The sequence below is a fragment of the Aspergillus wentii genome, assembly GCF_001890725.1.
Source record: "Aspergillus wentii DTO 134E9 unplaced genomic scaffold ASPWEscaffold_2, whole genome shotgun sequence".
Lineage (NCBI taxonomy): Eukaryota > Fungi > Ascomycota > Eurotiomycetes > Eurotiales > Aspergillaceae > Aspergillus > Aspergillus wentii.
In genome coordinates, this window is record NW_024467833.1 from 1651880 (window position 1) to 1677662 (window position 25783).

Below are 25783 nucleotides of genomic sequence, written 5' to 3' on the forward strand. Positions count from 1 at the left end.
TTACGGAAGGCATTGCTTTTGGCTTGAACACTCTCAGCTGAAAAAGGGCGATCAGCAAGGGCGGCTGAGATACAGGATTGGCCTTTGGATGTACGCCCAGGGCTGATCATTGTCATTTGATATGGACAGCGCAGAGTAATATGCCAGGATGCATGCATTGCAATGGCGGCGTCGAGGCTATCAGGGCGGGGTAAGCACTGCACCCCTCTTTTTGTCTCCCTTCTCTCGTTTCTTTCTTTTGTATTCTGCCTTCTCTAGATCAACAAAAGACTGCCAGAATTATTTCAACCAACAGAGAATCATGCCGTTGGTGAATTTATCACCCGTGTATCATCCGTCCATGGGAAATAATCGGCACGGCAGATATGCCTCCAGAACTAACCAATGCGTGCCATGATATTTAGGGGCGATCTAAGATAGTGGTGGGATAACATCTATGGGGCCATTATCCAGCCCCGCCCTGTTAAACAATTCCATCCTATCAGTTACCTAGATGGACCGGGCATCATCTGCAACTATCAGCCCAAGTATACAGCCCCCAACCTGAATATTATGCGATGGAGTAAGAAATCGCAATGTCTGTCTGCAGAGACATTGCAGGAAATTGCCGATCTCTATCCAATGATTCCGATCTTTTCCCTTCCAGGAACAAATGTTGCAACCTGAGGATACGTGTATCCATTGGCGTGAACAGAATCACGGGCAATTCCCTATTCACCCCCTCTTTTCAACGAACTGGTATGATTTGAGCTGCTATGCTCTGGGTATCACGAAAATCATAAAACAGGTTTTCTACCAGCGCTGTTCGCTGGTAGAGATGGGGAGAGGGGTCATCTAGGTCTATAAGAACCCCCAGTTCTCCTGCTTGGATGTTTGAGCAATCCCATCTTAAACCATCATCCTTCGAAGAGTGTATTATTCCAACCGCCAACATGACGAGCTCGTGCGTTACCACCGGTAGCAAAACCAAAGATTACAGCAAGCCTGCCCCTCCGTACATTATCACTGGTATCGATACCAAGGACAACAGCGGTCGTCGGCCTGCCCGTCAAGATGTCGACGAGTGGTACAGACGCCAGCTCAGTGGAAACCGGATCCAGCTGACCCTCTTTGTGGAAGCATTGACTTACATACAGAGCCTTCCGCCTGATGACATACTTTCCTACTTCCGCCTAGCAGGTATTCATGCTGCTCCCTGGGCCGGTTGGGACGGTGAACACGTTCCAGACACTGATCCGCACCACCCCGGTGATCCGGAGTGGATTCGTGGATTCTGCGTCCATAACGACTATACTTTTCCGACATGGCATAGAGTGTATATGACACTTTTTGAGGTAGGTGACCCTTGGCCAACAGGAGCAAGAGGTGATTGACCGAAAGATAGCAAGTCGTGTATGAGGCCATGCTGAAGTTCCTGCAAAACACCGACAATGTCCCAAAATCGAAGCAGGCTCAGTGGAAAAAAGAAGCCGAGCAATGGCGCCTTCCATTCTGGGACTTTGCACGTTTCGCAGATCTAGGAGAGTTGACTACAGGGGCCAACCCACAAGCACAGAAAGAGCTCAGATTGCCCATCCTGTGCATGATGCCCCAGGTGAAGATCCTGAAGTTCAATAGTGCGGGCACGAAAATTGATACCAAACTTGTTTCCAACCCACTCCACAAATTCAGCACCCCGGGTTTGATGGGGGAATTGAATGATCCGTACACAATCCAGGGGGAGGACCAGCATGACGACAATGGTGAATATCAGTTTACCTATCCTGTGAGTTCTCTTAAAAGGCTATATCGTATCCAACTAACCTCCACCGAGTGGGATAAATGCAGCGCGACCACCAAGTACGGTGTTCTCGACGGGTACCATGCTGACATTTGGGCCGATGCTGGTCAGAACTTTTTGCGATGCCACTACGCTTTGAATGAGCATTCGCGGCATAAGCCTGAGTCTGGCAACACCGTTCCAACACTACAGGACATGGTTTACCGACTTTTGACATACGACTTTGCTGGCTGGGGGGACTTTGCATCCACACGGTACGTTCATACTCATGCTGGAGATGATGCAGGCAATACGGAGGGAGACAAAACGGAGGAAGACCCAAACTATGCTGGAACAAAAGATGCAAAGAACACGCTTTCTCTGGAATCTATCCATAACAACGTCCATGTAAGTTTGCTACGAGGATGAGATCATGAGATTCTAGTCTAATAGTTTCAGAACTGGGTAGGTGGGTCGCAATTTACTCGCCCTGATAATAATCAGGACCTGGCCATCTGGGGTTCTGGTCATATGAGCAGTGTCTTCATGGCGGCTTTTGATCCAATTTTCTGGTTATATCACTGGTAAGTCAGTCCGGTACGAGAAGGAATAACTCTGATGGGACGGTTTGTATAGCAACATTGATCGCTTGACTGCCATCTGGCAGGTCTTGAATCCAGATCTGTGGTTCAATGATGACGACAGTTGTCCCTCCAAGGACAATGACCTGGTTCCATTCCACAAAGATGCCGATCGCAACTTTTTCAAATCAGTCTCAGACTCAGACTGTGTGAGGAAGTGGACAAACCTAGGCTATGATTATGAGATCCTTCAAGGGTCTGCACCTGGTCGGGAAAGACCTATCGACGAGCTGAAGGCACATCTCAAGACCCTCTACGGACAAAAGACTGAAGATATATATCACGAGTTGCCTTTGCCTCATGGTCTGAAATCCGATTATATTATCTCTGCTGTTTATGACCGGTAAGTGTTTTCATTTTTTTTTTTTCTTTCCTTCTTCCTTTTTTTTGTGGTGAATTTACTGACACATTTAGATTCGCCTTGAACGGCTCAGCTTTCAGGATCAACATCTTCGTCGGCGAGGTAACCAAAGACGAATTCCAGGGTCCTGCATCAAAGAACTTTGTTGCTAGTATCTACAACTTCAGCGGCAGCTTGTCAGAAGGCAAATGCGATAATTGTACGCAGCAGAAGGAAAAGAACATCAAATCTATTGCCCAGGTTCCTGCCACAGTGGCAATCCGCCGCTATGTCCACGAAGAGAATGAGCGAAAAGGCATAAAAACCGACAAACAACACAACGAAGAGCCGGGTATCTACTATGTGGTATTGAATAGTCAGGGCCAGGTGAGAAAAGCCATACTCTATCTTTTGTCTGGTAACTAATGAATTTGGTGCAGGCGGTTAACGTCCAAGTTACTCTCAAGCTGCATGGCACTACTGATACGCAGTACAAAGGCCCTGGAATTCCATGGCGTGATGGAAAGGAGAATTATGGATACATCAGAGATGGACACCGAGGATTTACAACCGTCTAGCTTTCACATACTCAAGTTGGAGTCTGTAAGAAGTGCATCTCGATAAATTCCGATAGCAGCGAAGCAGCCAGACAGTCAGAATAGAAGAATCATATCTGCAACGGACATTATTCAGAAGATTATAACAGGGTTTAATCTTCCAGGTATGTTTAGGTCATCTATAGCATTAATTATTGCCTCATTAAAGATGTACATGATGTTGATTGTGAGACAAATGCCCTTCCTCCATCTCTATCACTGAGCTGGTTCTGGTAAACCGTGAAGGCTGCTACTAATTGAAAGAACGGAACAAATCCATAGTTCGATCTGCGGATAGCACAAATAGACAGCTATTCATGGAAAGAAAATGAAGCTATATCCGCCAAACAAAAACGACGCCCGAAAACTTCTTGTAGCCTATTGGTTATTTCAAGGTACTCCTGCACGGGGAGCCTTCCCAGAGTAATAGTCGCTGCTTCTGATGCCAATAAGTCAATTCAATTCAGTTTAATGAGCATGAAAATATATGATAAAGAAGAAGAAGAAGAAAAGGAAAAGAAAAGATGTATAGAATGAGAGAAAAACCCAAGTCATCGACTTCCCGATCAGGTTAGAGGGTAGTTGACGTAGCGGTGACTAGTATACAGTCGATATTTTCCACGATTTCTCTTCTCCAGATAACATATCCTTATCGCGAAAATGGTACAAACAACAAACGAGACACTGTATAACGAGTGTATCTCATGTGGGATTGGATTCGGGGGTCAGTTCAGAGCAAGTACGTTTGATGGCATCTACATGTCCGGTTCTAACATGACCTAGTATACAAAACCCCCAATGGTGCTCGTTTCTCCGGAATTGGCCAGCATAGGGACTGTTCCTTTGATTTTGTCATCCCTACTGACCAAGATGCGACAGAGCATATAATGGGCGATGATTATATCGAGATATCGCGCTCCACTAATATCTTAGGGAAAAGTCCATTTGTGTTTCACGAGGCATTTCTTTTCCATACTGTGTCCTGGGATCTTTGGACAGAGCATTTCGCCCCTGGAGAGCTCAACCTGGATCGACTTTTTGAGGTCTGCAAAATGGAGCCACGTTGGAGACGCAACGCCGGTCTGCTTTCCCCTCTTTATTCCAGGTCAAGGACTAACGTCCCATAGGTAGTTTGATGGATCCTACCAAGATACCGAGTGTGCAGCTGCTGACAAGACGTGAGTGATGATCTTTCGACTGAGTGTTCTGGCTGACGTTGAATAGGGATACAGAATGGTTCTCAAAGCAGCCTGATTGGACAGGTTCTCTGGCCAGATTAGGATACATGGATATATGTCCCTTAGAAAGTTATGCTGCCTAATATGAATAATGATAGTTGTCTGACACGCCCAGGCTCAGTATGACATCTCGCAAGTGCCGAGACGTAGCATTTTAGAATGATGAGGGGAAGGCAATATATCCAAATGATGCCATTTTGCAAGAAATAGTGATGCCTGGACAAAGCATACTAGCTAAAGTGGGGGTTGATTTTCCAGTCACTTCCCTCTTTGCCAAGATCATTTCATCATTTTGAATTCTTCATCCGGCCTCCATCTGAAGCTGATGATCTATCAGATAAGGTTTGTCGGGCATCGGGCGCTTATTCTTTTCCGTTTTATTTTCCGTCCGTCTGTTTTTCCGGCAGCCCTACGAGCCCTACAAGCCCTACAGGGCAAGTCGAACTCGGAACTCGGAATCTACTGTGCTTTGGCGTATATTGAAGGGTGGATTGGTGGGTTTAGCCTCCGTATACCACCGTAATCCATCCCACCCTTGTCAAACCTCCACGGGCTTGGCTTGTTCAAAAAGGCAATAACGAACAGCAGGAGACGCGGGGAAGACGCTGCAATGTCATACCTGCACAGTCATACAACCCTGTCAAGGTCATAAGCATGTGGGGTATCCATATGACAAGTGGGTCCTGGCCTGATAACTTTAGGTTTCCCCCGTCAAACCCTGATTTCTCCCCTGGCAGGCTGCATGGTTATCTCAAACGGTGTTGTCCACTCACCGCGCAGTAATTAAAGTTTAATATACATGAAACAAACGTACAAAAAACACAGGGGATTCGGGAAATACTCGGACTGTCGCCAAGGCGCTTGGTGGTGCTGATCTGTGAGATCAGGCGTGGGCTTGTTACGAACTGGTCTGGTGACCTTGTCAGCTGGTGGAAATCCTTCTGCCTAGCTCTGACGGTTTCAGTGGGATGAGTATAATGTGTTTTTCGTAGGATGACCGACTCCGCAAGCAGTGTGGAGATGGCGAGAAAAAGCCGAACCCTAGACTAAGCCCTGTCCTAAGGGTCCTACTGCCCAAATGCGTTAGCGACTGTGTGTATCATGGAGATCGAACGCCACGACCATATGAATTATGAACGGGTGCGCTGACCTACTGCTCTGTAATTGATTGGTCATCTGCTCTCCGTTATCGATGAAAGCTTGGCGGTGAATAAGTGGTATGATCATCGGTGATCATCGGAAAGTAGATCAACGGTAATTGCACTTCATTCTAGCTACTCTGTCAAAACTATCGCAGCAAAAGTAATAAATACAAGAGACCAATCAGACACCACCGCTAAATCCACTGCCACCAGCTTCAGTGTCAATCCTCATCGAATCGTTCAGCCCGCACACCTCAAACAGCTTCTTCGGCCCCAACCCATCAGGAACACCGACCACGCCCTGGTCGCGGAGTGTCTCCAAACCTTGCTTGATCCCCAGGTAAGCCGGCGCCAAAGTCGCAAAGGAGAAAATCATAATCTTGAATCCCATTCCCCGCGCCTCATCGACTGGAATGATCGGGCCCGCACCGTTCTCAACCATGTTGAGCAAAAGAGGCCACGGCGCAAGATCCTTCACGGCCTGGCGTGCCTGCTCCTTGTTCGTAAATCCCTCGAGCAGGCCGACGTCTGCGCCCAGGTTACGGGCCGCCTTGAGGCGGCGGATACACTCGTCGTAGCCGTGTTGCTGGAGTGCATCGGTACGGGCGATCAGGACGATATCGGAGCGGAGGCGGTCCTTGGTCTGCTTTGCGCAGCGGACCCGGGAGAGGAATTCGTCCTGGGAGACGACCTTCTTGCCGCCCAGATGACCGCAGCGCTTGTTCTGAATTTGGTCTTCGATGTGGAAGCCTGCGACACCGGCTTGGATGTACTGCTGCACAGACTTGGCTACCATGAGGGGGCCTGCTGACGTTAGAATTATATATTAGGTAGGACCAGATGGAGGGTGGCTTACCGCCGTAGCCAGTGTCCATATCCGCAATGAGAGGCGGGCCGTAAGGATCCAGACTGGTGATCATCTCCGCATTGGTACGCATATCGTGGAGCTGTGCCAAGCCAAGATCGGGCTGCCCGAGTCTGGACGCAGTGGTTCCCGCCCCGGTCTGATGCGGTCAGTTCCATCGAATCACCAAGTACATACGAACAGAGTTAGATTAGAGTGAAACGAACCATGTACATGGCCTTGAAGCCCAGCGACATAGCGATCCGTGCCGACAAGCCATCGTAGACACCCGGGCAGACGATCATTTCATCCGAGTTGTTGAAGATCATCTTGCGCAGCTTGGAGGCACCGCTAACGATCTGGACGTTCACGGTTGGCTCCTGTCTGGCGCCGTTGACTTCGTAGAAACCGTCCTTCTCCACCGTGATGGTGATGGTGTTGGAGCTGGCCACAGAGGACGTCAGAGAGACGGGGGAGGTGGGAGTTTCGGTAGCAACCTTCATTTTGATGCTTTGGAATAATCGACTGAGAAGACGAGTAATTGAAGTGAAGAGAGATAGAAGTAGACTGATCTTGACTGATTGTGATGCTGATGATGATGGGAGTTGAACGAAAATGTCTCCCCTTTTATAATGTTTCTTCTCGTCTCTTGGCTCCTACACAACACTCCCTCACTCCCCCTCACTTCTTGGATACACGTAATTGAAACCCTGGAAGTGGCGATATCCCACGATTACCAGTCTATCAGCTCAATATCGGACGTTGAAGATTATCGTGATCGTCCCGAGGAAAGAATTTTGAATGTAACGATACGCAGTCGGATACTTTATCTCACGTTGATCGGCTCCTGGCAGCTGACCTAGATGACGAACAAATGAGTTGCAATCCCCACTTGATAGGGCATCCTAACGGGATTTGAGAAGTGGTGCGTAGATCTTCACACGCAGACAAGGTTTGTCAGCCCTGAAGGGCTAGAAACCAAGACTCTGCAGAATGAAAGGAGGAAAGTGGCCCCGAGTCAAACGATATTCTGGCCCTTCGATTCTTGTAGAGTATACGAAATGTCTCATTTCGGTTTTGACTCTCGGCAATTGTAGACAATGCGTCGAGATACCAAATCGGTGATTGCTTGAGGTAGGGATCTGTCGAGGATTCTGAAGCATAAATTGCTCGTTTCTTTTGCTTATCTCCCGCCATTAGACAAATATATTTGTGCGTTCAGTTGAATCTTTTTCGTTCTCACGATGAGCTTTATGATGTATGACGAAGACGACCGCAAAGGCGGCAAGGGCCTGTCCTCTTTCATGGACTCGATGAAAGACGATGTCCTCCCCAAGTATGCCGACTTTCTTCTACTGGTATGCTGTTTCTGCTCTGGTATAGTGGACAGTACTATGTTCAATGGTTAGTATCCATGAGTATCATATAGAATGCCGCGCTGACCCTCTCCAGCATACAATACCTTCGTATCAATGCAGACTGGAAACACCATCTTCCTGGGTCTAGGAGCATCCCACCAAAACACGGAAGCATTCACATGGGCCCGTTCTCTCACTGCCATTGGATGCTTTATCATAGGCAGCTTTTTCTTCTCTCGGCTGAACTTCGTCCTGGGACCCAAGAAACGAGTCACTCTTATCTTGTCCTTCCTCATCCAATCCATCTTGACCATCATCACGGCAGGATTGATCCAGGGCAACGCCATCGACGGCAGAATCTCTAATCCCGCAGCGAGACACTCATCGACCGGAGCTCCCTGGAACCAAGAAGTCCCCATTGTGCTGCTCAGTATTCAGTCCGCGGGGCAGATTGTGGCGAGTCGTGTGCTCGGCTACAACGAAGTTCCAACGGTGGTGATTACGAGCTTGCTGTGTGATCTTATGGCGGACCCGAAGATTTTCTTGCTGAAGAACAAAAAGCGAGACCGGAGAGTGGTTGCTTTCCTTCTCACGCTGATTGGAGCCATTGCGGGGGGTTGGATCAGCAAGGCTGCTGATTCTGTTTCTCCTGGGTTGTGGATTGTCGGAGGCATCAAGTTTTGTATTGCGGTGGCTTGGTTCTTCTGGGGTACGGAGACAAAGGAGGAGCTTTGAAAGGGAGAGGTTGAATCAATCAAGGCAATAGGGGTTCTGATATAGCGGGCTGTCGATGAGTAGATGAGAGAATATTTAGAAAAGAACGGTAGTGAAAATCGAATACTAATGACTGACAACTCTTTTTTATGTGGGAAGCAGTATTTCTGCCTGAGGACTGTGCGTAGGGCTAGCAATTTACTGAGAATTTCCCCTCCCCCTCCTCGCTCTCCTCCCCTCTTCCTTCTTCTTCATCCCCATCCTCCAATCGCTTCATCTCTGATTACCGCTTCAGCTTTCTATCTACCTAGTTGACGTGCCCCAGTCGTTTGGGCTATCATTCTCCTTGACTATCTTTATCAGCCACAGCACATATCAACTTCGGCATCCTTGTTCTAAGGACAAGGCGCTAGGCAGTATCTGTCGCCTGGCTTCGTTGAGCTTCATTCTTTCATTCTTTTTCAACTTAGTCCAAGATACGAACGGCTGCTGCTCTTTCCCATTATATATATATGTAAGAAATGACGCTGATTTCTGGTTGTTTCCTATCGCAGATGGCTTTCTGACAGAAGAAGCGCGGATATATAGCTTGCTGTCAAGATGCGGCATGACTGGAATTTTGCTCCAGATCAACATGTTTCATTGAGCCAACACCACAGTTATATATACCATTTCTCAAATCGAACTCTTTTAAGATTCGACAGGAGATTCTTGCGGAAGAAAATACCACGAGGGCCTTCTACATTGTCAACGCTGCCATTGCGCAGTTGAAACAGCTACAAGGTCTGATTCAGAAGGAAATGGAGCAGGCAAGGGAGATACGCTTGGGGTATCCCGCATTCGAAAGACTGATACAGAAGAGACACCACCAAACCGCTCTGGATATCGAGTACAGAGCCTCGTGGGGTCTGTACCAGCCGACCCCGGTGGTTTTTTATGAAGGGAAGGTGATCAGCTTCAATCAAACCTCTCAATGACACTAGTGCTTCAATGGCAACGCCATAAAAGTCGCTCTTGGATAACGGGAATAGCATATTCAAAAGCCTATTGTCTTTGTGAATATTGAAATGAACAATAATGGCACCGTGTTGAATCCAGACTTGGCATCCAACTGGCCAAGCCTCGCATCGTGGGGGGTTCACAGATGTGCTCGAGACATGTGGCAGGATGGGGTTCCTCTTCCCAGGGTCCAGACCGTGGATAGCTCTCAAGGATTGGAGGCTGATGCTATTATCATCCTCGTGAACACAAATCCGGGATTCGCTAGATACCAGTCGGAAGAGTTCGTGGCCTCGAGAGCTAAGCACGTCCAATACTAACGTGGGGACTTGAGGGTGGGCATCCGGTCACGACGTGAGGCAAGACGCTGGGAAATTTCATACTTTGCTTGGCCACTTCAAGACAACCATGCGGAGCTTTGTTATTGAATGGGTTACGGGAGGCCATAAAGGGGATCGGCATAAGCCGACATATGGGGTCTAGTGCATGAACGTGCTCCATTTCCTAATCTAGTATCGCTTGCCTGACTGTCTCAACTCGAAATTTATTTTCATTTTTTCATCTTGGGATTTTTATTTTTATTTTTATTTTTTTATATTCCTGATTTAATCCTTTAATTCGACGAAAATACTTTGCTCAGCATCATGTCTCATAATACGAATGCTACAATGAATGCCGATCCCCCATGTTTACATATCCAAACCCCGTAGAAGGAAATCACATTAGCACAATAAAGTGGCTATGTTTGTGTTCGCGACATTGCTTGCTTTTGCTCCTACCCCTACACCCCTGTTCCCTGTGCCGATATCCGATATAGCGATAGTGGGATTCGGCTACTATACACTCATAACCAAGCCAGACGATATTTCCTATATTGGTTTTCTTCTATCACTAACTCGTATTCATTAAAATGGAAGCTAGCATGATGTTTTCTGATTTATTTTATTTATTTATTTATTTATTTTTTTTTCCCTTCATGCCACTGGTGTAAACTGTTTATCTTCTCCGGTTGATTTTCTTCAGTGGATTTTGCCAAGATACGTCGAAAATGCATCAACTGTATACTTTTTGAAACCTACCGGGAGAGAAATCCAAGGTTTGTAAAAAAGTTTCCCTAGCTACAAAAGAAAAGCAGAAACGAGGCTTAGATAAAGTAAAGTAAGAATCATCCTGGCATCCATCAAGTTTGAAAAGCTGATGCTGACGCGTGGGCTGTTCACTATGAAAGCTCAGGCAATAATTTGCTCAAATAATTAATTTTACCTTAGTGTAGCTATGTAACTTCTATCTTCCTGCAAACTAGGGCCTAGTACTGGATGTCAGGAACTCCCTAAAAAGCTTCCAGTGCGAAACCTCACTGCTACTTGATAGAGCAGAATGACTTTGTCTATGGGGTGACGTTCTCCAGCTTTGTCGCAAAATTGACCGGATATCTGTAATCAACTTGGAGCATTGAACAGACTTCATAAGATCCAACCCCACCTGATCCGCGAGGTTATTCCTCCGCGCATCCCAGAGTTTTTCAATCGCAGCCGTAACATCTGACTTGTCATAACCAGCGAGAGCCATTGCAGCAGCCACATATTGAGATGGCTTACGATAATAAAAACCTCGCGTCCCATCTGACATGGGCTCTAGGTGGAATAGACGTGAATCCGCTATCTGCCACGAAAACTGGCAGAAAAGGTGATAATCATAACATTTGCTCGTGTGTGAAAGCGTCCATTTTTCGATTGGGGGTAGTCTGTATAGACCAAGCAGCTGAGCGCCCTGGTTCGCTTGTTTATTTGCTTGCAGACGACCCACTAATAGGTATCGGAGAGTTAGGGCCCGATCATGGTCCAATTCCTTCGAATAGAACGCACGGATTGAGTGCATCAAGTGGCGATGTTCCATGGTATGAAACCCTGGCTTTGACCGGAAGTACATGGTTACAAGGTAATTCATACTCGAAAAGGAAAGCAGCCCTCTTCTCGTCGCACCATAACCGCCTGTAGCTTTGAGGTAGTCTTCGTCAAGGACTCCTGGGTGTCTTTCCTGCCAGGCTAGGATTTCCGGGTCATTACGGTCGACTAATTCAGTCTCAAGCTCCCTCCGTCGGTCAGACGCTGGGATTGTCCGGAGCCTGTCGTAATTCCTTTTATACACATCGAGGCTGTAACCCGGTCGCTTCCAAAATTTCGCATGGGACTCGTTGTCCGTGAAGACAGGTGATGAGCCCCACCCCGAAGTGATGTTTATGGGTGGGCATAGTCGATGCATTTCAGCGACCAATGCCGTGGTGACTTCCCGATACTCTCGAGATGTATCAGCATCAGTATCAGGTGGTAACGTCGCCGGTTCCTTCACAATTTCTCCAATTGTCGCTGACGAGAAGAGGCCGGCCGCATGTCGCTGTGAGTTCGACCACACAAGCCCAAACGATTCTTGCTCTTTTTCAGCAGCTGCTAGCACTGCTGGGTGAAGGTCGATTGCTTGGAACTCGGTCGTCTCTACCCAGTGGCCCGAGTAGCAGGACGTCATATAGATTGTCACCTTGGTATGTGGAAAAGGTAGAAGGATGGACTTGATATGCTTTGGCGTTATAAATCCATTGGGGTCACGTCTTCCCTCGCTTGAATCCATTCCAATCCCTAATCCACCCAGAGTATCGTAATTTCCATGTGCAAAAATCATTATCAGTACCCTGTCTCCAGATGCTGCAGCTTCAGTGACTATGTCCGCTAAGCGCTGTAAGAAAAAGTCTCGCAGGCTTTTGCCTTTTGGTCCAATGGTGACCTTTTCTTGGACTAAGGGAAGTAATTCACCATCGAGAACCACTTTCCGGGGCTCGAACGGGTCTCCGTGGACGAACCCGGATGACCACTTGGTTTGCACGGGCTTTTCTACCCCAACCTCATCATTCTCCATTGAACTCATTGTGGTTCGATCTTCTCGTCCATATTTCTCAATTAGATATTTAGGAGTCATGGATGTGATCCACTCCTGGCTTTTTCCCATTCCTTGCAGAACATGCATCCACATATAGAAATCCGACACCATCCACCCATCACCCAGTGATGGGCATGCGGCTTGTGATGATGGAGAAGATTCATCAACCCCAAGAACAGGTATAACTCGGTCACGGGGTGTAACATCAGGAGGACGTCGTGTATCCCTGGTCGGGATCACAGCTTCAGTCTCAAGCCTTGTTTTGGCCAATCTTGCATGTTCAGCACAGGCGCGATTGGCCGCTTCTAGGTCCCCATGATGCTTCTCCAGTTCGGCTTTTGCATGATTCCTGTCGACTCTATAATCTGCCATCAGTCTGGAGATATATTCGTTCTGAGCATCTGGCGCGCTCCCATATCCTTTGTCAAATATGTCAAATATGTCCTGGATCTTGTCATGGTGGATCTCTTTCCATTCCTCTATTCTCTCCATGCTGGGTCTGCGGGCGAGAATGGCGTTGTAAAGCTTCACTATTGGATTGCAAGACATATCCCTACTGGAGCATGTATCTTCTACTGCTTCTTGGGTATGAAATCGCTAGTTAGGCACCTAGTATGTTGCGACTCAATGCTTTTGTTGAGGAATTTTAGCTAGGGAGTCGCAGATATTGCGTAGAAAGAACGTCAGCTATTATAAATAATCTCAAACCTTGCTTGAAATAAGACGTCTAGTATTTATCTCGACTGCAGCCCAGAAAGTGCGGGAAATGTGGTTGACAGTATGAGAGAATAATTTTGATGAGGAAAATTCCTACGTGCCAGTTACCTATAGTTACTTATTGTTGTACATATTTTAACATCCATCCAGTGAGGTGCTCCTGTCACTTCCCGAGGTGTATAGGACGCGCTGAACAATGAGATTGTGCAAAATTTGTGCGCCCAAAGAAGGCGACTCTAAGATATGTGGGCCAGTCATCAGTTGTCTTTAATCCGACGGGTGAAGTGGATTCAATTAAAAAGCAAGACATGTGTAGCCAGCGCCGCGAAAGTAGAGGCCCTAGGGGCGGAGCGGGAATGACAGAATGACCCGAAGGCCAGCAAAAATTAAAGCCGAACGCGGGGGTCGAACCCGCAGCCTTGAGATTAAGAGTCTCACGCTCTACCGATTGAGCTAGCCCGGCTGCTATTGGTCGATCCCATTCCATGAGGGGTTTGTGAAAGGAAGTTAGACGGAATCGACGGTCAAACGACCCGGACGGGAAAGTATGCTGGATATCCGGTCGAGGAAACAGAGGGCCAGAAGAAATCCTCACAACCACTCAATGCCCCAATTGCAGATGTTTCATTGTCAGCATTAATGAATTGTTGCTTGGTCTGGAACAGCTGGCCCTGGAGCAAGGTTATGGGGTTGGCAATGTCATGCCAGATATTGCTCAGAACTGTGCCCAAAAGCACCACAATTCCGTTATGAAACAGGGAGCAAGCCGCCTTATAAAAGACAACATCATCCCTTTTGATTCTGTGACACTCATCTAGTACCACCCATTTTATTGGTAGGTTGTGTAGCTTCCAGAAATCCGTGCAGATAGCCGCAATAGGTCGCACCGGCCACCTATCACCACCCTTGAACTTTGTGAGGTACTTGGGGAACTCTTCAATTGCCTCGTGATTGGCAGCCAGAAAGTCATAGGAAATGATGATGATTTTCCATTTATCTTCGACGAGCTGACGGGCCGCGTTCTTTGATTCCTCAGTATAAGAACCTTTGGTGCGCAGCCCTATCGTTCAAATGTGCCATCGTGAGTACTTATTTTGTAAAGCATTTCCCGCTACTGAATGACTCACTGCCTTGCAAGTGGCCAAGATCTCTGGTTTCCAGTTGTTCCCGGCATGAAGCTGGGCAAACCACGAGTGAAAAGCATCCTCGCTCGTTTTTCGCCATTTCCATCACTAGCACAGCTAGCTTGGTCTTTCCAGTGCCCATTTCGTCTCAGCAAATACCACCTCTGAAAATAGACCTGCAGAGAAAGTGCATTTGCCCTGCACCGCTGCGCTGCCATGGATGCAGTGTAACTGCGAAGGTTTCTGGTACCTGGGCGGCAGGCTGCTCATAGAGAGCCCGCTGAGGATATTAGATGAGCAGACATACACAAACTGGGGTATAGCCGCTCTGCGTACCACGTGAGTCTTCCCACCCCTTTCCAAAGTAGTGGTCCAATTTGAAACTTCCTACCCCTGTAGTCGACCTCTACAACAACCGGAGGCAACTTGGTATCGGTTTTCTCGTACTCTTCCAGCTCTTCTTGATCGTTCACAAATATCCTTGCTTTGAAGCCTATTTGATGAAGGATCGTCTAGTTAGCAAGAATTTGCGTACAGGTAAATCCCAAATAACACACCTTCATCTCCGAGTACAGCAAGCAAGGGCCACTTGGTGGATGCTCTTCGAATGGCTTGAAGATTCACTGAAACCCTCAATGACAAAAGATTGCTAGCATCGCGAGATGTTCTGAAGTGAGGGATCCCGTTGTAAGTGATGAGAAGAAAGAGCAGCAAAGGAAACAAAGGACATATCTACACAAAAGAAAACACGAGAGATGGGAAATCACATTTGACAAGGAAGGGTCGGAAGAAACGAAGTCTACGCTGTCGCTCGAGTAGTCAGGATCAAGGGAAAGAGATCAAGTGAATGGCACTGTCTCTATCTGTCCTCGGGGCTTTACTTGGCTTCACTTGGCTTCACTTGGCTTCATTGTCTGATGGCTTTCACCTCGATCAAGATATTTGCTGGGTGATGCTTTTTTATCACCCTGTCCGCCGACGTCTACCGCTCCACACCCGAGAGAGGATGCCATTGCCACTGCTTGAAGCAGGCAGGCAGTCGTTGCCTCTCGCTTTGCCTTGATCCTAATGTTAGGTCTCTGGTCTAGTATATTTCCTCTGTGAGTTTAATTTCAATGATATTTGTGTTTATTCTGACCGGTCCTAGACAATGACGGAACAACGACAGTCTTTTATGCCCTCGACCGCAAGATTCCCTCAGACCTAATGTCTCAACTGGAGAGCAAGGACTCCTTCGCTGCCATGGCGAGACGACCAGCAAAGCGTCCGAAATTCCAGACGCCTTCAGGAGCGAGACTAGTGAACTGCGCCTTGTGAAGATGAGAGCTCGGACCTTTGGGGATTGGCAAGACAAAATATGAACGTCCGTCCGAGCCCTGTGTCTTTCTCCCTTGCTCTGATAATCCCATCGCCATTCGTGGACAGGCAAATGTCACCATCTGTCGTGATAACTGACATTTCGCTGTGGCCAGTTTCATCAAGGAAAGGACAAACATGCGACACGTTTTGATCCCCACAATTTCTCTTGGTGGCGTTCGTCGGGGACAAGGGACCGGAGGGACCAAGGCGACACTACCTTGGTTGCTGACGGCGGCTTGTCAGCGAACCGGCTTTGTATCGAATCAGGACAAGCAGACGAGAGGTCTGAACACGAGACGGTAAATTACTCCAACGGGAAGTCTTTCATTGGCCATCTCACTCCACTCCTTGGTGGCTGTGAGATCTTCAGGGTCTGATCGGCATGACACGGTCTAGTGCCAAGAGAGGCATAATCACTCCGCCGCTTCATGTTCATTGAATTCTCACCAATTTTGAAGACATTGTAGGCGAGTATGGATACCCAAATATATCTCCAGTCTAGACAGGATGGTAGCGTACAGCCTTATCCAGGACGAACACTGGATGGGTCCAAAATAACTTCCAAAAAAAAAGTTCATGTGAGACATTACTGTCGCGTGTGGGGTCTTGAACCGCTCTGATCATCACTGCCCTCTTGATCTTTCTTTTCATCTCTTTCTTCCTCTTCTTCTTTCCATCTCTTTTATCTTCATTTACCCTTCACTTATGATACCGCTATGAAGGTTGGTGCCGTCCGGGGTCTTAAAGACTTCCTTGTCCGTCTCGTCCGTTCTCCCGGATTGTACTTTGACGCTGGCTGGTCCACTCGTCGATACTGGTTCTCCCTCGGCTTCATCGCTGTCATCTGCGCAAAAGTCCTCCATATCTACTCTCACCTCAACTCTCTTTCTGTCGGTCGCTTCCTGCTGTGGGGCTCGACCTTTTTCCTGCCAGATGTGCTGTTTATTTTCATCCTCCGAGCTCTGACTCGTAATTTTTCCCGACGATGGGTTCGTGGGCTGGCCGCGCTGGTCGTGGTTCCTTTGAGGTAATTCTAATGGCCATTTGGTAAATCCATGCTCATCTCTCTACAGCATAGGAACCTCCTGTATGGCCGCTGCAAACACCTCCTTCTACATCTTCACCGGTGCCGAAATTCATTGGCGACAAGTCCACTCCTTCCACCGTGACGCTGCCGCCATCAAATACCTCTTGACCGGCCTTACCGGTCTGATCATCGTTGAACTTATCTACATTGTCGCTTCCTACTTTGCCACTCCATACCTCTACAATGGCGTGGGAGAAGTCCTCCGGGTTTTGAGCTCATCTGCTGCCTCCGTCTGCTGCTTTTGGCGGAGGAAGAAGGACTTGCCAGACCCCAAAGTCTACGAGGAAGTGGCCCTCGATGACTACGACGATGACAAGAGCGATACTGACTCCACTCTCCTCCTCGGGGCTCCTCCCAAACCAAACCAAGAGTCCAGCCACTCTCTGCTCAAACGCCTGCTCATCCTTCTTCCCACGACTGTTATACTCGTACTCCGCTGTTTCCGCCCTCCTAACCCGGCCTATGGGTTCCTTTCCGAAACCCTGGTAGCGACGCCCTTTAGCGGCGACGGCAAGGGCCACCACCATAGACACACATTGCTCCATATCGAAGGTCTACACGGTGATTACAGCTGGCTGGGCAATCGCACCGCATTGTCTCCTCCTCCCAAGTTCGATTGGCTTCCCGCAGACCTGGATGGATTCAGGGATTGGGGCACCAGTCCCAAGAATAAGGACCCTTATGTCCACTATAGCCCGGAAAAGGACCCCCTTCACATCTCCAATCTGGAAGAGGAAGTTATTGAGCCGTTCCGCGATGCTCTACACAGTGGCAAGGCCAAGATTAAGCATGTTATCCTCCTTAAGCTGGAAAGTACCCGAGATGACGTTTTCCCCCTTCGAAAGGGGTCCTACATGCATGACCGGGTGAAAGAGACATGGGGCTCAAAGATACCGAATGAGGTTGTCAAACGACTTGCCAAGCTGTCTCGGAATTCAGAGCGCTTGACCGGAACGCCTTCCGGATACAACAAAGATCCACCTACACCGTATGGTGGTCTTCATGCGACCAACTCCTTCACTGCTGGTACCTTTACTCTCAAGAGCTTGACGGCCACCATCTGCGGGGCTAATCCCTTGGTTGTTGACTTTAACCGCGAATATCAGCACCACATCTACCAACCGTGCATGCCACATATCCTGGGTGCACTCAATGCACAGGCCAACGATACCACACGGACGAGCAACTTTACGTCGTGGCCGTGGCAGTCCGCCTTTATGCAGGCCGTCACTGATGAATATGATAACCAAGTTTATTTGACGCCAGCCCACGGATACAACATGGACATGTACGTCAATGTACCCAAGATAGACGCCGACCGTGGTCGGAACGCCTCCGCTCCAGAAGAAGCCGACTTTTGGGGTTGGCCGGATACTTATTTGGGGAAATACGTCCGCGATGCCATCAATAAGGCTGAGAAGAATAAAGAACGTTTGTTTCTCACCCATTTAACTGGTCTTACCCATGTGCCATGGCACATGCCAAATGATGAGTTTGAGGATTTTGTGAAGACAGGCTGGTCTAGCCGGAATGACAAACTCAACCGGTACTTGAATACCATCAGCTTCATTGATGGATGGATAGGAGATATTTTTGATATTCTCAAAGAGACGGGCGTTGCCGATGAGACCTTGGTTGTGATGACTGGTGATCAGTAAGTTGAGCGGTATTCAGGCAGGAATGGCAGTAACTGACTTTGCAGTGGCATTTCCCTTCCCGAGGACGGCGGTATCACACCATATGACAACCCCCATGTGTCTAACTTTCACGTTCCCCTGGTCTTCTCTCACCCACACTTGCCTCATGTCGAACTCAACTCGTCTGTCACCTCGCTGCAGATTCTGCCCACCATTCTAGACTTGCTCCGGGAGTCAGATTCTCTCTCCAATGACGCCTTGGCAGCCATTAATAATTTGATTCCCATGTACGAGGGCCAATCAATGATTCGGCCAATCATTAAAGAAAAGGAGGGACTGAAGAACTGGCAATTCACGGTCATGAACACTGGAGGTACCTGGTTGTCGCTTCGATCCGCCGACAAGCCGTATCGGCTCGTTATTCCTCTCGTTCCCGACGTGGAGTGGCGATTCTCCAACCTCGAAAAGGACCCTAAAGAGTGGAATACGGTCATGTCTTTTGATGTGTATGGTTTGCTGGACATGGTCGCCTGGCGCGAAGGGCATGAGGCGGTTCAATGGATCAACGACGCAGCGCATGTAACCGAGTGGTGGGTGTCTGAAAACTGGCGACGTTATGAGTATGCACCATAGACTTGTACATATTACGCATGGCGTCAGGGTGGGGTTTGCTGTGATTTAGCGCATTGTGAATATTATGCTTATTATGATGTATATCCTGGCTTTTTCCTGAAAATCAAATGTAGGGTGTCTCACCCGATCACGGTCGCGTGACAAATGGCCCCTTTAACCAAATAGGCATTGTCTTTTTTGTTCTTTCTATATATTCCATTAGCAAGTATGTTCCAGTACATACGACCACAGGGTGTGGAGAACAGGGCTTCCCGTCCGCTCAGCCGTACTTAAGCCACACGCCGGCAGGTTAGTAGTTGGGTGGGTGACCACCAGCGAATCCCTGCTGTTGTATGTTTTTTTCCTTTTTAGTATTTTTATCTTGGTGTTGTGTTTATATTCTTTTCATCTTATATTAATAACTTTCATTCGCAATGACTTGGCTATACAGAGGAGGACCGCGCGATGTTCTACATTTCGCGATACAAAAATGCACCAAGATGCGGATGACTTACGAACGCCACACATGAGATATACGGCGTTGCAGCTGCTTCTACAGCTGGATTAGTTGTGTTTATTTCGAGTGGTTTTGGACAGATTAATGAGGGCAGCTTTGAAAGTGTCAGTTGCTCCGCCATCTCTCCTTGTCACCTTCTCTCAGTCCCATCTCCGTCTCCGATTGACCGGCAACAGACGGCGGCTTGTCTGTGTCCAAAGGATAGCTTCGAGTAAACGCACTCAACACCAACATGACACCCGCAAGTCCACACCCAACGGCCCAGACAATGCGCAGACTGTCTGTATAAACCTGCTGCAACATCGTCTTTGTCTGCGATTGAGGCATCCTTTTGAGTATTTCCACGACCGCCACCGCATCCTGACTGTAGCCCGCGAAATGTTCCAAAGCCGGGTAGCGAGTGATATTCACGCTCATTCGATTTTGGAAAACCACGCCTCCAATCGCAACGCCTATCCCTTGGCCCAGACATCGGGAGAAGCTCGTCATGGTGCAGATAATCGCCATATGCTCGGGTTTCGAGGCCGCCAGCATCCCCAATGCGAGGGGGAGAAAGAGGAAGCCCAGTCCAAGACCGACGACGATGTTGATGAACACCCAGGCGGGGATGCTGGTGTCTACCTGAATGAGACACATTAGGCCAAAGCCAAGGGTGGTGATTGCCCAGCCTGACCAGATCCCCCATCGATATTTTCCTGTTTTGGAAATCAGAATGCCAATGAGAATAGTGCTGGGGGCGACGGTGAATGTTTCGGGAAAGAGAGCAACACCGGCGAGGATTGAGGAGTACCCTTTGACGCCTTCGTAGTAGAGGGGCAGGTAGTAGAGACCACACCACAGGATCAGGCCTTCGACGGCGTTGCCGAGCGAGCATAGCTTCAAGGTTCTGTTTTCGAATACAGCGGGAGGAATCATCGGGTTTGTCGCATAGTATGTTTCGTAGAATCCAAAGACAACCAACGTAGCTACTCCGACGATCAGAGGGACAAGAGTGTGCCACGATGACCACGGATACATCACTCCGCCCCACGTGAGAGGAATCAAAAACGATGATATGCCCCCAGTGAAAATGGCCGTTCCGATAAAGTCGATCTGGGCCAGCTTCTGTTTCCATGTCCCGAGTGTGCAGTCCCATGGCATAAGAATCAGCAGCCCAATGACACCGACTGCGATAAAAGGGATGTTGATATAGAAGATCCAGCGCTAAACCTGTTAGAAAGAACTGATAGTAAACAAAAGAACGTACCCAAGTCACATCATCAGCAAATCCACCACCGAGAATCGGACCAGTGACCGATCCCAAGCTCCACATGGCATTGATGACCGAAAAGTACTGTCCGCGTAGTCGTAGAGGAACCAATCCAGCCACAATAACCTCACTCATGGCAGTCACCCCTCCTCCGCCAATGCCTTGGATCGACCGTCCGACGAGCATATGGGTGAAATTCTGAGACACGGCTGCCAGGATTGCGCCGATGAGAAAGAGAAAATTGGCGATGAGAATCATGGCTTTACGGCCGAAGATATTGGAGAGCGAGCCGAAGGTGGGTTGGAAGACTGTCACTTAGTCTGGAGTCATGGAGGATGGAGGAGGATGTTACCTGTCGAGCAGATGAGAAAGGAAGTCCCGCTCCAGAATGCCTCCATGGCCGTTCCATTGAGGTCTTTGGTTATGATCTATCTCATTAGCATGATAGATTGTGAACCATAGATGAGACATACAGGTAATGCGACCGAAAGAGATGTCCCATCCAGGGCAACCATCAGAGTCAAAACGGAGCATACGGCAAGAATCGTCCATCCTTTCCGACCAAGACTGAATTCTTTGTCGTCGGTAGTATCGTGGGTTATTAAATTAGATTCTGACATGGCAGCTGGTGTGTTGTGAAGTTGACCATCAGTAGGGGTCCTCGGTGATTTGGACGGTCGATTGATTGATCATTTCCTAACGGTAACAGGGTTGGTCAAGGCAGAATGACCAGCACGTGTATATAGACCACGGTACTTGGCAGATGAGGCCATCAATCGGCTCAATTACTCAGTATGGAAAGAAATATTCGAAAATGAATCAGCGAAGCGAAACTGACTTGGAGGAGTACATGAAACAGATCGCTATGCTGGTTCCTGGTGCAAACATGCACAGTTCAAGGATACTAAAGGACGATACCAAATATGGGTCTGACGATTCATCTCCAAAATTGGGGACTGATTCATGCTGATCTTCCGACATCTATGCCGCTCTCATAAATGTGAATTCCCCTCCGCAAATATAAGTTGAGACGGAGAGACAAGAAATCTGTATAGACGCAGGAAAATGTCGTATCAATACCTGTTCCTGCCTACCGATCTGCCCAGCGTGAAGACGTGGTTCCGCAAATATGTCAACCTACATTTATCGTCGTTGAAAACAAACCCGAAGTCATTCTGCGCGAGCTACGAGACCGAATCCCAAATCACCGATCATGAGTGGGTGGAAATGCTCTCGCAGCCACGATATCGCGTCGCCATCTGCACCGTGATATCCCACCATGTCCACCCACTGGACGCGGAATGGGTAGGCATGATACGCGTCTACGGGCCCCGACTCAACAGCCACGGCGATGCCTACTACTACCTCGGCGGAGCCTTTGTCAGTCCTCTCCATCGAGGCCTTCACATCACGTTTCGACTCGGAGTCTTCGCCGTCGAACAATTGTTCCTCTCACACATGCGATCTGCCTCGTATGAGCGTCTTAGCCGAAAGAAACGACGAAAAGTCCATTTCCAAGCCCTGACGTCTTCGTCTGCCGCCTGTCTTTGTAATTATTATCGAGCCATGGGGCTGAGCGGGACACGTACTATGCGGAATCGGGACTATTATTCCCAATGGCAAAAGGTGAATTGTCGAAAAGAGCTGTTGAATCAGGAGGTGCTGTGCTTGGAGCTGGTGGTGAGGGTGGGGGGGTCCCTGCTCGACTGGATGGTGGATCATCGATGGCTGCTGTTTGCTCAATTTTTGTGGCTGATGAGTGTATTACGGGGGTACATGAAGGTGTTATCCCGATAGCTTTATTATACTACATGATTCATGTTTGCTCTATATTTCCATGCACATGCATGTGCTTAAATTTGAATGCATCGACTGTGACTATTGAAGTTTCACCTCCTCCGCAGTGGAGAAGCGGGCCGGTTCGAGCATCCAATGAAGAAACAGTGCGATTCTCTATTATCAGAATCGCATTATTGGATCGCGGCAATCATCAAAAAAGAGTCTGCTTGATTGTTTATTTTCGTGGCGTTCGATATTTTGGTCGAGCCTCCAACATATAGAGCCCATCACCCATCTTGTCGCAATTCATCTCATTCCTTTTTATCCAGACACACACACGATGACTGACCTTCCTTCCATTCTGTTTGCCGCTCTGGTCGTCCAGGCGCCGTACCTGTTGAAACGTGCCTTTGAAGCCCCCAATCCAGACCCGAACCACGCCCAGAAAGCCGACCCTATCGCCAACCCAAAGGTAAGTAAGCCTCGTACAATAATTTACCGTGAGACTGACCAATGCCAGTTCATCATTTTCCTAAATCTGTACAGCTACGCTTTGGGCGGCATTGGCCTGATCCATGGCCTTTTTTCCCTGTCTCCATCTGCAGAAGGCTTCTGTCCTTCCCCGTCTGCATTGGATCCTGATCTGTTTTCATGGACTCTACCCACGGCACTTCTCCTCCTCACCTGTCTCTTCGGGGGCTATCTACGCCTACTCGCATATTCGCAACTCCGCGGCAATTTCACATTTCGACTTGCTCGCCCATCAGAACTCGTCCAGGATGGAATCTATGCATGGATCCAGCACCCATCCTACACAGGTGCGGTTCTCCTCATAGCTTGCTACTGCGGGCTTTTTCTACGCCCGGGCGGTGTCTTGGGCTGCTGGCTGGGCAGTGCTTCGTTGAATATTCTTGTCTACGGCAATTGGATCTTCTTGGCGATGGCAATGGTCCTGACTTACCCACCGCGCATATCGAGGGAGGAAAAGATGCTGCATGATACCTTTGGCAAGGTGTGGGAGGACTACCATCGAAGGACGGCCAGATTTATTCCTCTGGTAGTATAGATTGGGGGTTTCAGGTATGTCGTCATGCTTTTCAATATGCACAATCAGTAGACTGACAAACTGCTTTGTTATCACTACCATATTTCACTCTATGGTACGAGACTCTTAGGGAGGTTTGTGGATTTCATATGATGAATCTGTTCGCATTTGGCTTTGATTGGGGTATCATAGGTCTTGTATTTATTATCATACAAATAAATCTTAAAAACAAGAGTAAACATGGATAGTCTCCATGTTGGATGTGCATGTTATAGCCCGCAGATTTGTGTTATGCACACCTTATGCACGGAAGGTCTGGGGCATACCACTCACCCATAGAATATATAAAAACCTACAGTAGCACAATCATAGCATTTGTTCTCAAAAGGATCGCTAGATACTCTCATGCAAAGGCCTTCTCCTTTTCCATGGCCAGACTGCTCATTTCTCCGTACGATGTTCAAGCAAAGCTAGCTGGACGAGCGAAAATCAACAATCCACCAAAAAGCCCCGTTCTGTCGTGCCGTCTTTCTCTGCGCCCAAGTGGATAACCCCAACCACGAGGCTCTCATGGCAATATATCTACAGATATACAATATAAACAGCCAGACAGTCGCGCTGCACAGGCATCTGTTGAGGCCTGCGAGGATGCATACAGAGATCAGGCTGGTTATCAGATTCTGAGCCGTACGACTGAGCTAACAGGACAAAAAACGACACGAAAGAAAGACAGAACGCAAAAACAAAAAAGGAAAAATGGGCAACTGGGGAATAGGAGGGGGGGGGGGGGGGAGAAAGAAAAAAACCAAGGGTACATTCGCTCTATGCGGTCAGCGAAGTATTCGACTGGCTAGTATGATACCATCCGGCACTCTGTTTGCAACTCTGGATCTCATCCTGGCCCTGAAGCCGGGATTCAAGCTGCCCTTGCAGGCCCTGGTTCTGCTGCTACAGTTCCTGGGCCCACTCCAGCAAGCCTGCTTCTCGCTGTTGTGCTTGCATAGCCCGACAATGCCAGAGTCGACCGCGGCGCGTGCTCTCCCCCTTCCTGCGATCCTGCGCTCCAGGACACGCTGGAAGTGGGCGACACCCTGCTTGGTGATGGGAAACGGGGGAACTGGGGAATGGAGAAAATAGGGGCAATTGGGGGGCGGGGATCGCTGGTGTTCAGCGGGCCTTGCTGATGTACAGCAGGACGAGGGCAGTGATCTGGGGGAGGGAAGTGGGCAACGGGTGGTAGTTGGTGTGCAGCTGCAGGCAGCTCAAGCATGGGGGATTGGTGTGGTGAGCAACCTGGATGTGATAGACGGGGGAGGGGTATAGGGGTCCGGCTTTTCAGTCGATGGAACGTGTATTGCAGTCAAACAGTCCTACTGGAAAGAATGGTTAGAATACAAGAGCGATGGATATGGAGGAAGAATTCTTACCAAACCCACAACGCCATTGGCGAGGCTACTTCAAGCAGCGCTTGCCGCTGGGGCATAGCGACTGACATCCGGTCAGGGTATTTTGAGTACCATGCTGAAATATCGGGGAGAATGGATTGTTGACGTGTGAATCGAGGAATAGGGTTGGGAGAAGTAAGAAGCAGAGGTGAGGGGGAGGAGGAAGACAAAAATAAGGGGAAAATATTTGTGTGCATCCCCATCTTGACCTTCGGTCACGAGTCTTTTCGAATGTAGGAGGGGATATATGTGCCACTTCGACGGCATCAGAGCTCTGTTTCGACAGGTATTACAACAGTCAGTAGGTCGCTAGGAAATAGAAACATTCGGCTACTTACACTCCTTTTCAGCCTTAAAGCCGATGGATGAATCGAAGAAGTGCGAGAGAAATGAAGAAAACGGAAAAGGGTGCAACGAGCGAGGTAGGATAGTGGGCGAGGGGGATCTTGTATCTCCAGTCACTTCTGATTCCAGCGATATTTCTTCGCTAAACTCTAGCTTATCAGAACAGAGGCCTGATCCTGGTTATTTCCGTTCTGCTTCCCCTACATTTTGGTTGATTTGGTCTTTTCTTGGTACTTTAATTAATATTATCTAATTCTGGTGCATTTATATTCCATATCAACATCATCTTCAGTCATTAGCCAAAT

At 48.4% G+C, this 25783-nt stretch overlaps 12 protein-coding genes and 1 non-coding gene across 13 annotated transcripts; 8 read left to right on the forward strand and 5 right to left on the reverse strand.

Annotated features, from left to right (window-relative positions):
• Window positions 1–932: 932 nt before the first annotated feature.
• Window positions 933–3318, forward strand: ASPWEDRAFT_24576 (uncharacterized protein; the record flags this gene model as incomplete). Its single annotated transcript, XM_040832635.1, has 6 exons — window positions 933–1334; window positions 1385–2167; window positions 2213–2343; window positions 2396–2743; window positions 2815–3127; window positions 3181–3318. The coding sequence occupies 6 exons, from the start codon at window positions 933–935 to the stop codon at window positions 3316–3318; spliced, it is 2115 nt and encodes a 704-aa protein (XP_040692337.1).
• A 431-nt stretch (window positions 3319–3749) lies between these two features.
• On the forward strand, window positions 3750–4708 carry ASPWEDRAFT_36353 (uncharacterized protein). Its single transcript, XM_040834432.1, has one exon. It carries the CDS (start codon window positions 4224–4226, stop codon window positions 4461–4463), a length of 240 nt encoding a protein of 79 aa, XP_040692338.1. The 5' UTR covers window positions 3750–4223; the 3' UTR covers window positions 4464–4708.
• Window positions 4709–5852: 1144 nt separating this feature from the next.
• On the reverse strand, window positions 5853–7300 carry ASPWEDRAFT_36356 (isocitrate lyase/PEP mutase family protein). Its single transcript, XM_040834433.1, has 3 exons — window positions 6788–7300; window positions 6573–6720; window positions 5853–6520 (listed from the first exon to the last, which is right to left on the reverse strand). The coding sequence occupies exons 1-3, from the start codon at window positions 7061–7063 to the stop codon at window positions 5898–5900; spliced, it is 1047 nt and encodes a 348-aa protein (XP_040692339.1). The 5' UTR covers window positions 7064–7300; the 3' UTR covers window positions 5853–5897.
• Window positions 7301–7945: 645 nt separating this feature from the next.
• On the forward strand, window positions 7946–8780 carry ASPWEDRAFT_36357 (YoaK family protein). The gene is made up of 2 exons (XM_040834434.1): window positions 7946–7964; window positions 8013–8780. Exon 2 carries the CDS (start codon window positions 8033–8035, stop codon window positions 8651–8653), a length of 621 nt encoding a protein of 206 aa, XP_040692340.1. The 5' UTR covers window positions 7946–7964; window positions 8013–8032; the 3' UTR covers window positions 8654–8780.
• A 2150-nt stretch (window positions 8781–10930) lies between these two features.
• Window positions 10931–13054, reverse strand: ASPWEDRAFT_168565 (uncharacterized protein; the record flags this gene model as incomplete). The annotated part of the gene is made up of 1 exon (XM_040830309.1): window positions 10931–13054. The coding sequence occupies one exon, from the start codon at window positions 13052–13054 to the stop codon at window positions 10931–10933; it is 2124 nt and encodes a 707-aa protein (XP_040692341.1).
• A 615-nt stretch (window positions 13055–13669) lies between these two features.
• On the reverse strand, window positions 13670–13742 carry ASPWEDRAFT_t77. Its single transcript has one exon. It is a non-coding gene; the product is annotated as a tRNA-Lys (tRNA).
• ASPWEDRAFT_65656 (uncharacterized protein) lies at window positions 13742–14753 on the reverse strand. The gene is made up of 3 exons (XM_040838806.1): window positions 14740–14753; window positions 14407–14683; window positions 13742–14339 (listed from the first exon to the last, which is right to left on the reverse strand). The coding sequence occupies exons 2-3, from the start codon at window positions 14543–14545 to the stop codon at window positions 13804–13806; spliced, it is 675 nt and encodes a 224-aa protein (XP_040692342.1). The 5' UTR covers window positions 14546–14683; window positions 14740–14753; the 3' UTR covers window positions 13742–13803.
• Window positions 14754–15104: 351 nt separating this feature from the next.
• ASPWEDRAFT_36358 (uncharacterized protein) lies at window positions 15105–15590 on the forward strand. The gene is made up of 2 exons (XM_040834435.1): window positions 15105–15503; window positions 15551–15590. The coding sequence occupies exon 1, from the start codon at window positions 15251–15253 to the stop codon at window positions 15464–15466; it is 216 nt and encodes a 71-aa protein (XP_040692343.1). The 5' UTR covers window positions 15105–15250; the 3' UTR covers window positions 15467–15503; window positions 15551–15590.
• Window positions 15591–16478: 888 nt separating this feature from the next.
• ASPWEDRAFT_149131 (uncharacterized protein) lies at window positions 16479–19286 on the forward strand (the record flags this gene model as incomplete). The annotated part of the gene is made up of 3 exons (XM_040829563.1): window positions 16479–16789; window positions 16836–18503; window positions 18552–19286. 3 exons carry the CDS (start codon window positions 16479–16481, stop codon window positions 19117–19119), a joined length of 2547 nt encoding a protein of 848 aa, XP_040692344.1. The 3' UTR covers window positions 19120–19286.
• Window positions 19287–19290: 4 nt separating this feature from the next.
• Window positions 19291–21829, reverse strand: ASPWEDRAFT_735227 (uncharacterized protein; the record flags this gene model as incomplete). The annotated part of the gene is made up of 5 exons (XM_040839342.1): window positions 19291–20818; window positions 20862–21172; window positions 21217–21292; window positions 21338–21438; window positions 21799–21829. 5 exons carry the CDS (start codon window positions 21827–21829, stop codon window positions 19721–19723), a joined length of 1617 nt encoding a protein of 538 aa, XP_040692345.1. The 3' UTR covers window positions 19291–19720.
• Window positions 21830–21929: 100 nt separating this feature from the next.
• Window positions 21930–22661, forward strand: ASPWEDRAFT_168570 (uncharacterized protein; the record flags this gene model as incomplete). The annotated part of the gene is made up of 1 exon (XM_040830310.1): window positions 21930–22661. One exon carries the CDS (start codon window positions 21930–21932, stop codon window positions 22659–22661), a length of 732 nt encoding a protein of 243 aa, XP_040692346.1.
• Window positions 22662–22983: 322 nt separating this feature from the next.
• On the forward strand, window positions 22984–24017 carry ASPWEDRAFT_65659 (methyltransferase family protein; the record flags this gene model as incomplete). The annotated part of the gene is made up of 2 exons (XM_040838807.1): window positions 22984–23115; window positions 23164–24017. The coding sequence occupies 2 exons, from the start codon at window positions 22984–22986 to the stop codon at window positions 23707–23709; spliced, it is 678 nt and encodes a 225-aa protein (XP_040692347.1). The 3' UTR covers window positions 23710–24017.
• A 526-nt stretch (window positions 24018–24543) lies between these two features.
• On the forward strand, window positions 24544–25011 carry ASPWEDRAFT_168572 (uncharacterized protein; the record flags this gene model as incomplete). Its single annotated transcript, XM_040830311.1, has 2 exons — window positions 24544–24786; window positions 24883–25011. The coding sequence occupies 2 exons, from the start codon at window positions 24544–24546 to the stop codon at window positions 25009–25011; spliced, it is 372 nt and encodes a 123-aa protein (XP_040692348.1).
• Between the last annotated feature and the right edge of the window lie 772 nt (window positions 25012–25783).

What these genes read in the sequence shown, in the direction of transcription:
- ASPWEDRAFT_36353 (XM_040834432.1), top strand. Translation starts at nt 4,224, where the DNA reads ATGGGCGATGATTATATCGAGATATCGCGCTCCACTAATATCTTAGGG.
- ASPWEDRAFT_36356 (XM_040834433.1), bottom strand. Translation starts at nt 7,063, where the DNA reads ATGAAGGTTGCTACCGAAACTCCCACCTCCCCCGTCTCTCTGACGTCC. An exon ending in GCTTCAAGGCCATGTACATG is followed by an intron (nt 6,721 to 6,787) that starts GTTCGTTTCACT and finishes TGACCGCATCAG; the next exon opens with ACCGGGGCGGGAACCACTGC. An exon ending in TATGGACACTGGCTACGGCG is followed by an intron (nt 6,521 to 6,572) that starts GTAAGCCACCCT and finishes TAACGTCAGCAG; the next exon opens with GCCCCCTCATGGTAGCCAAG.
- ASPWEDRAFT_36357 (XM_040834434.1), top strand. Translation starts at nt 8,033, where the DNA reads ATGCAGACTGGAAACACCATCTTCCTGGGTCTAGGAGCATCCCACCAA.
- ASPWEDRAFT_65656 (XM_040838806.1), bottom strand. Translation starts at nt 14,545, where the DNA reads ATGGGCACTGGAAAGACCAAGCTAGCTGTGCTAGTGATGGAAATGGCG. An exon ending in TCTTGGCCACTTGCAAGGCA is followed by an intron (nt 14,340 to 14,406) that starts GTGAGTCATTCA and finishes TTTGAACGATAG; the next exon opens with GGCTGCGCACCAAAGGTTCT.
- ASPWEDRAFT_36358 (XM_040834435.1), top strand. Translation starts at nt 15,251, where the DNA reads ATGGCACTGTCTCTATCTGTCCTCGGGGCTTTACTTGGCTTCACTTGG.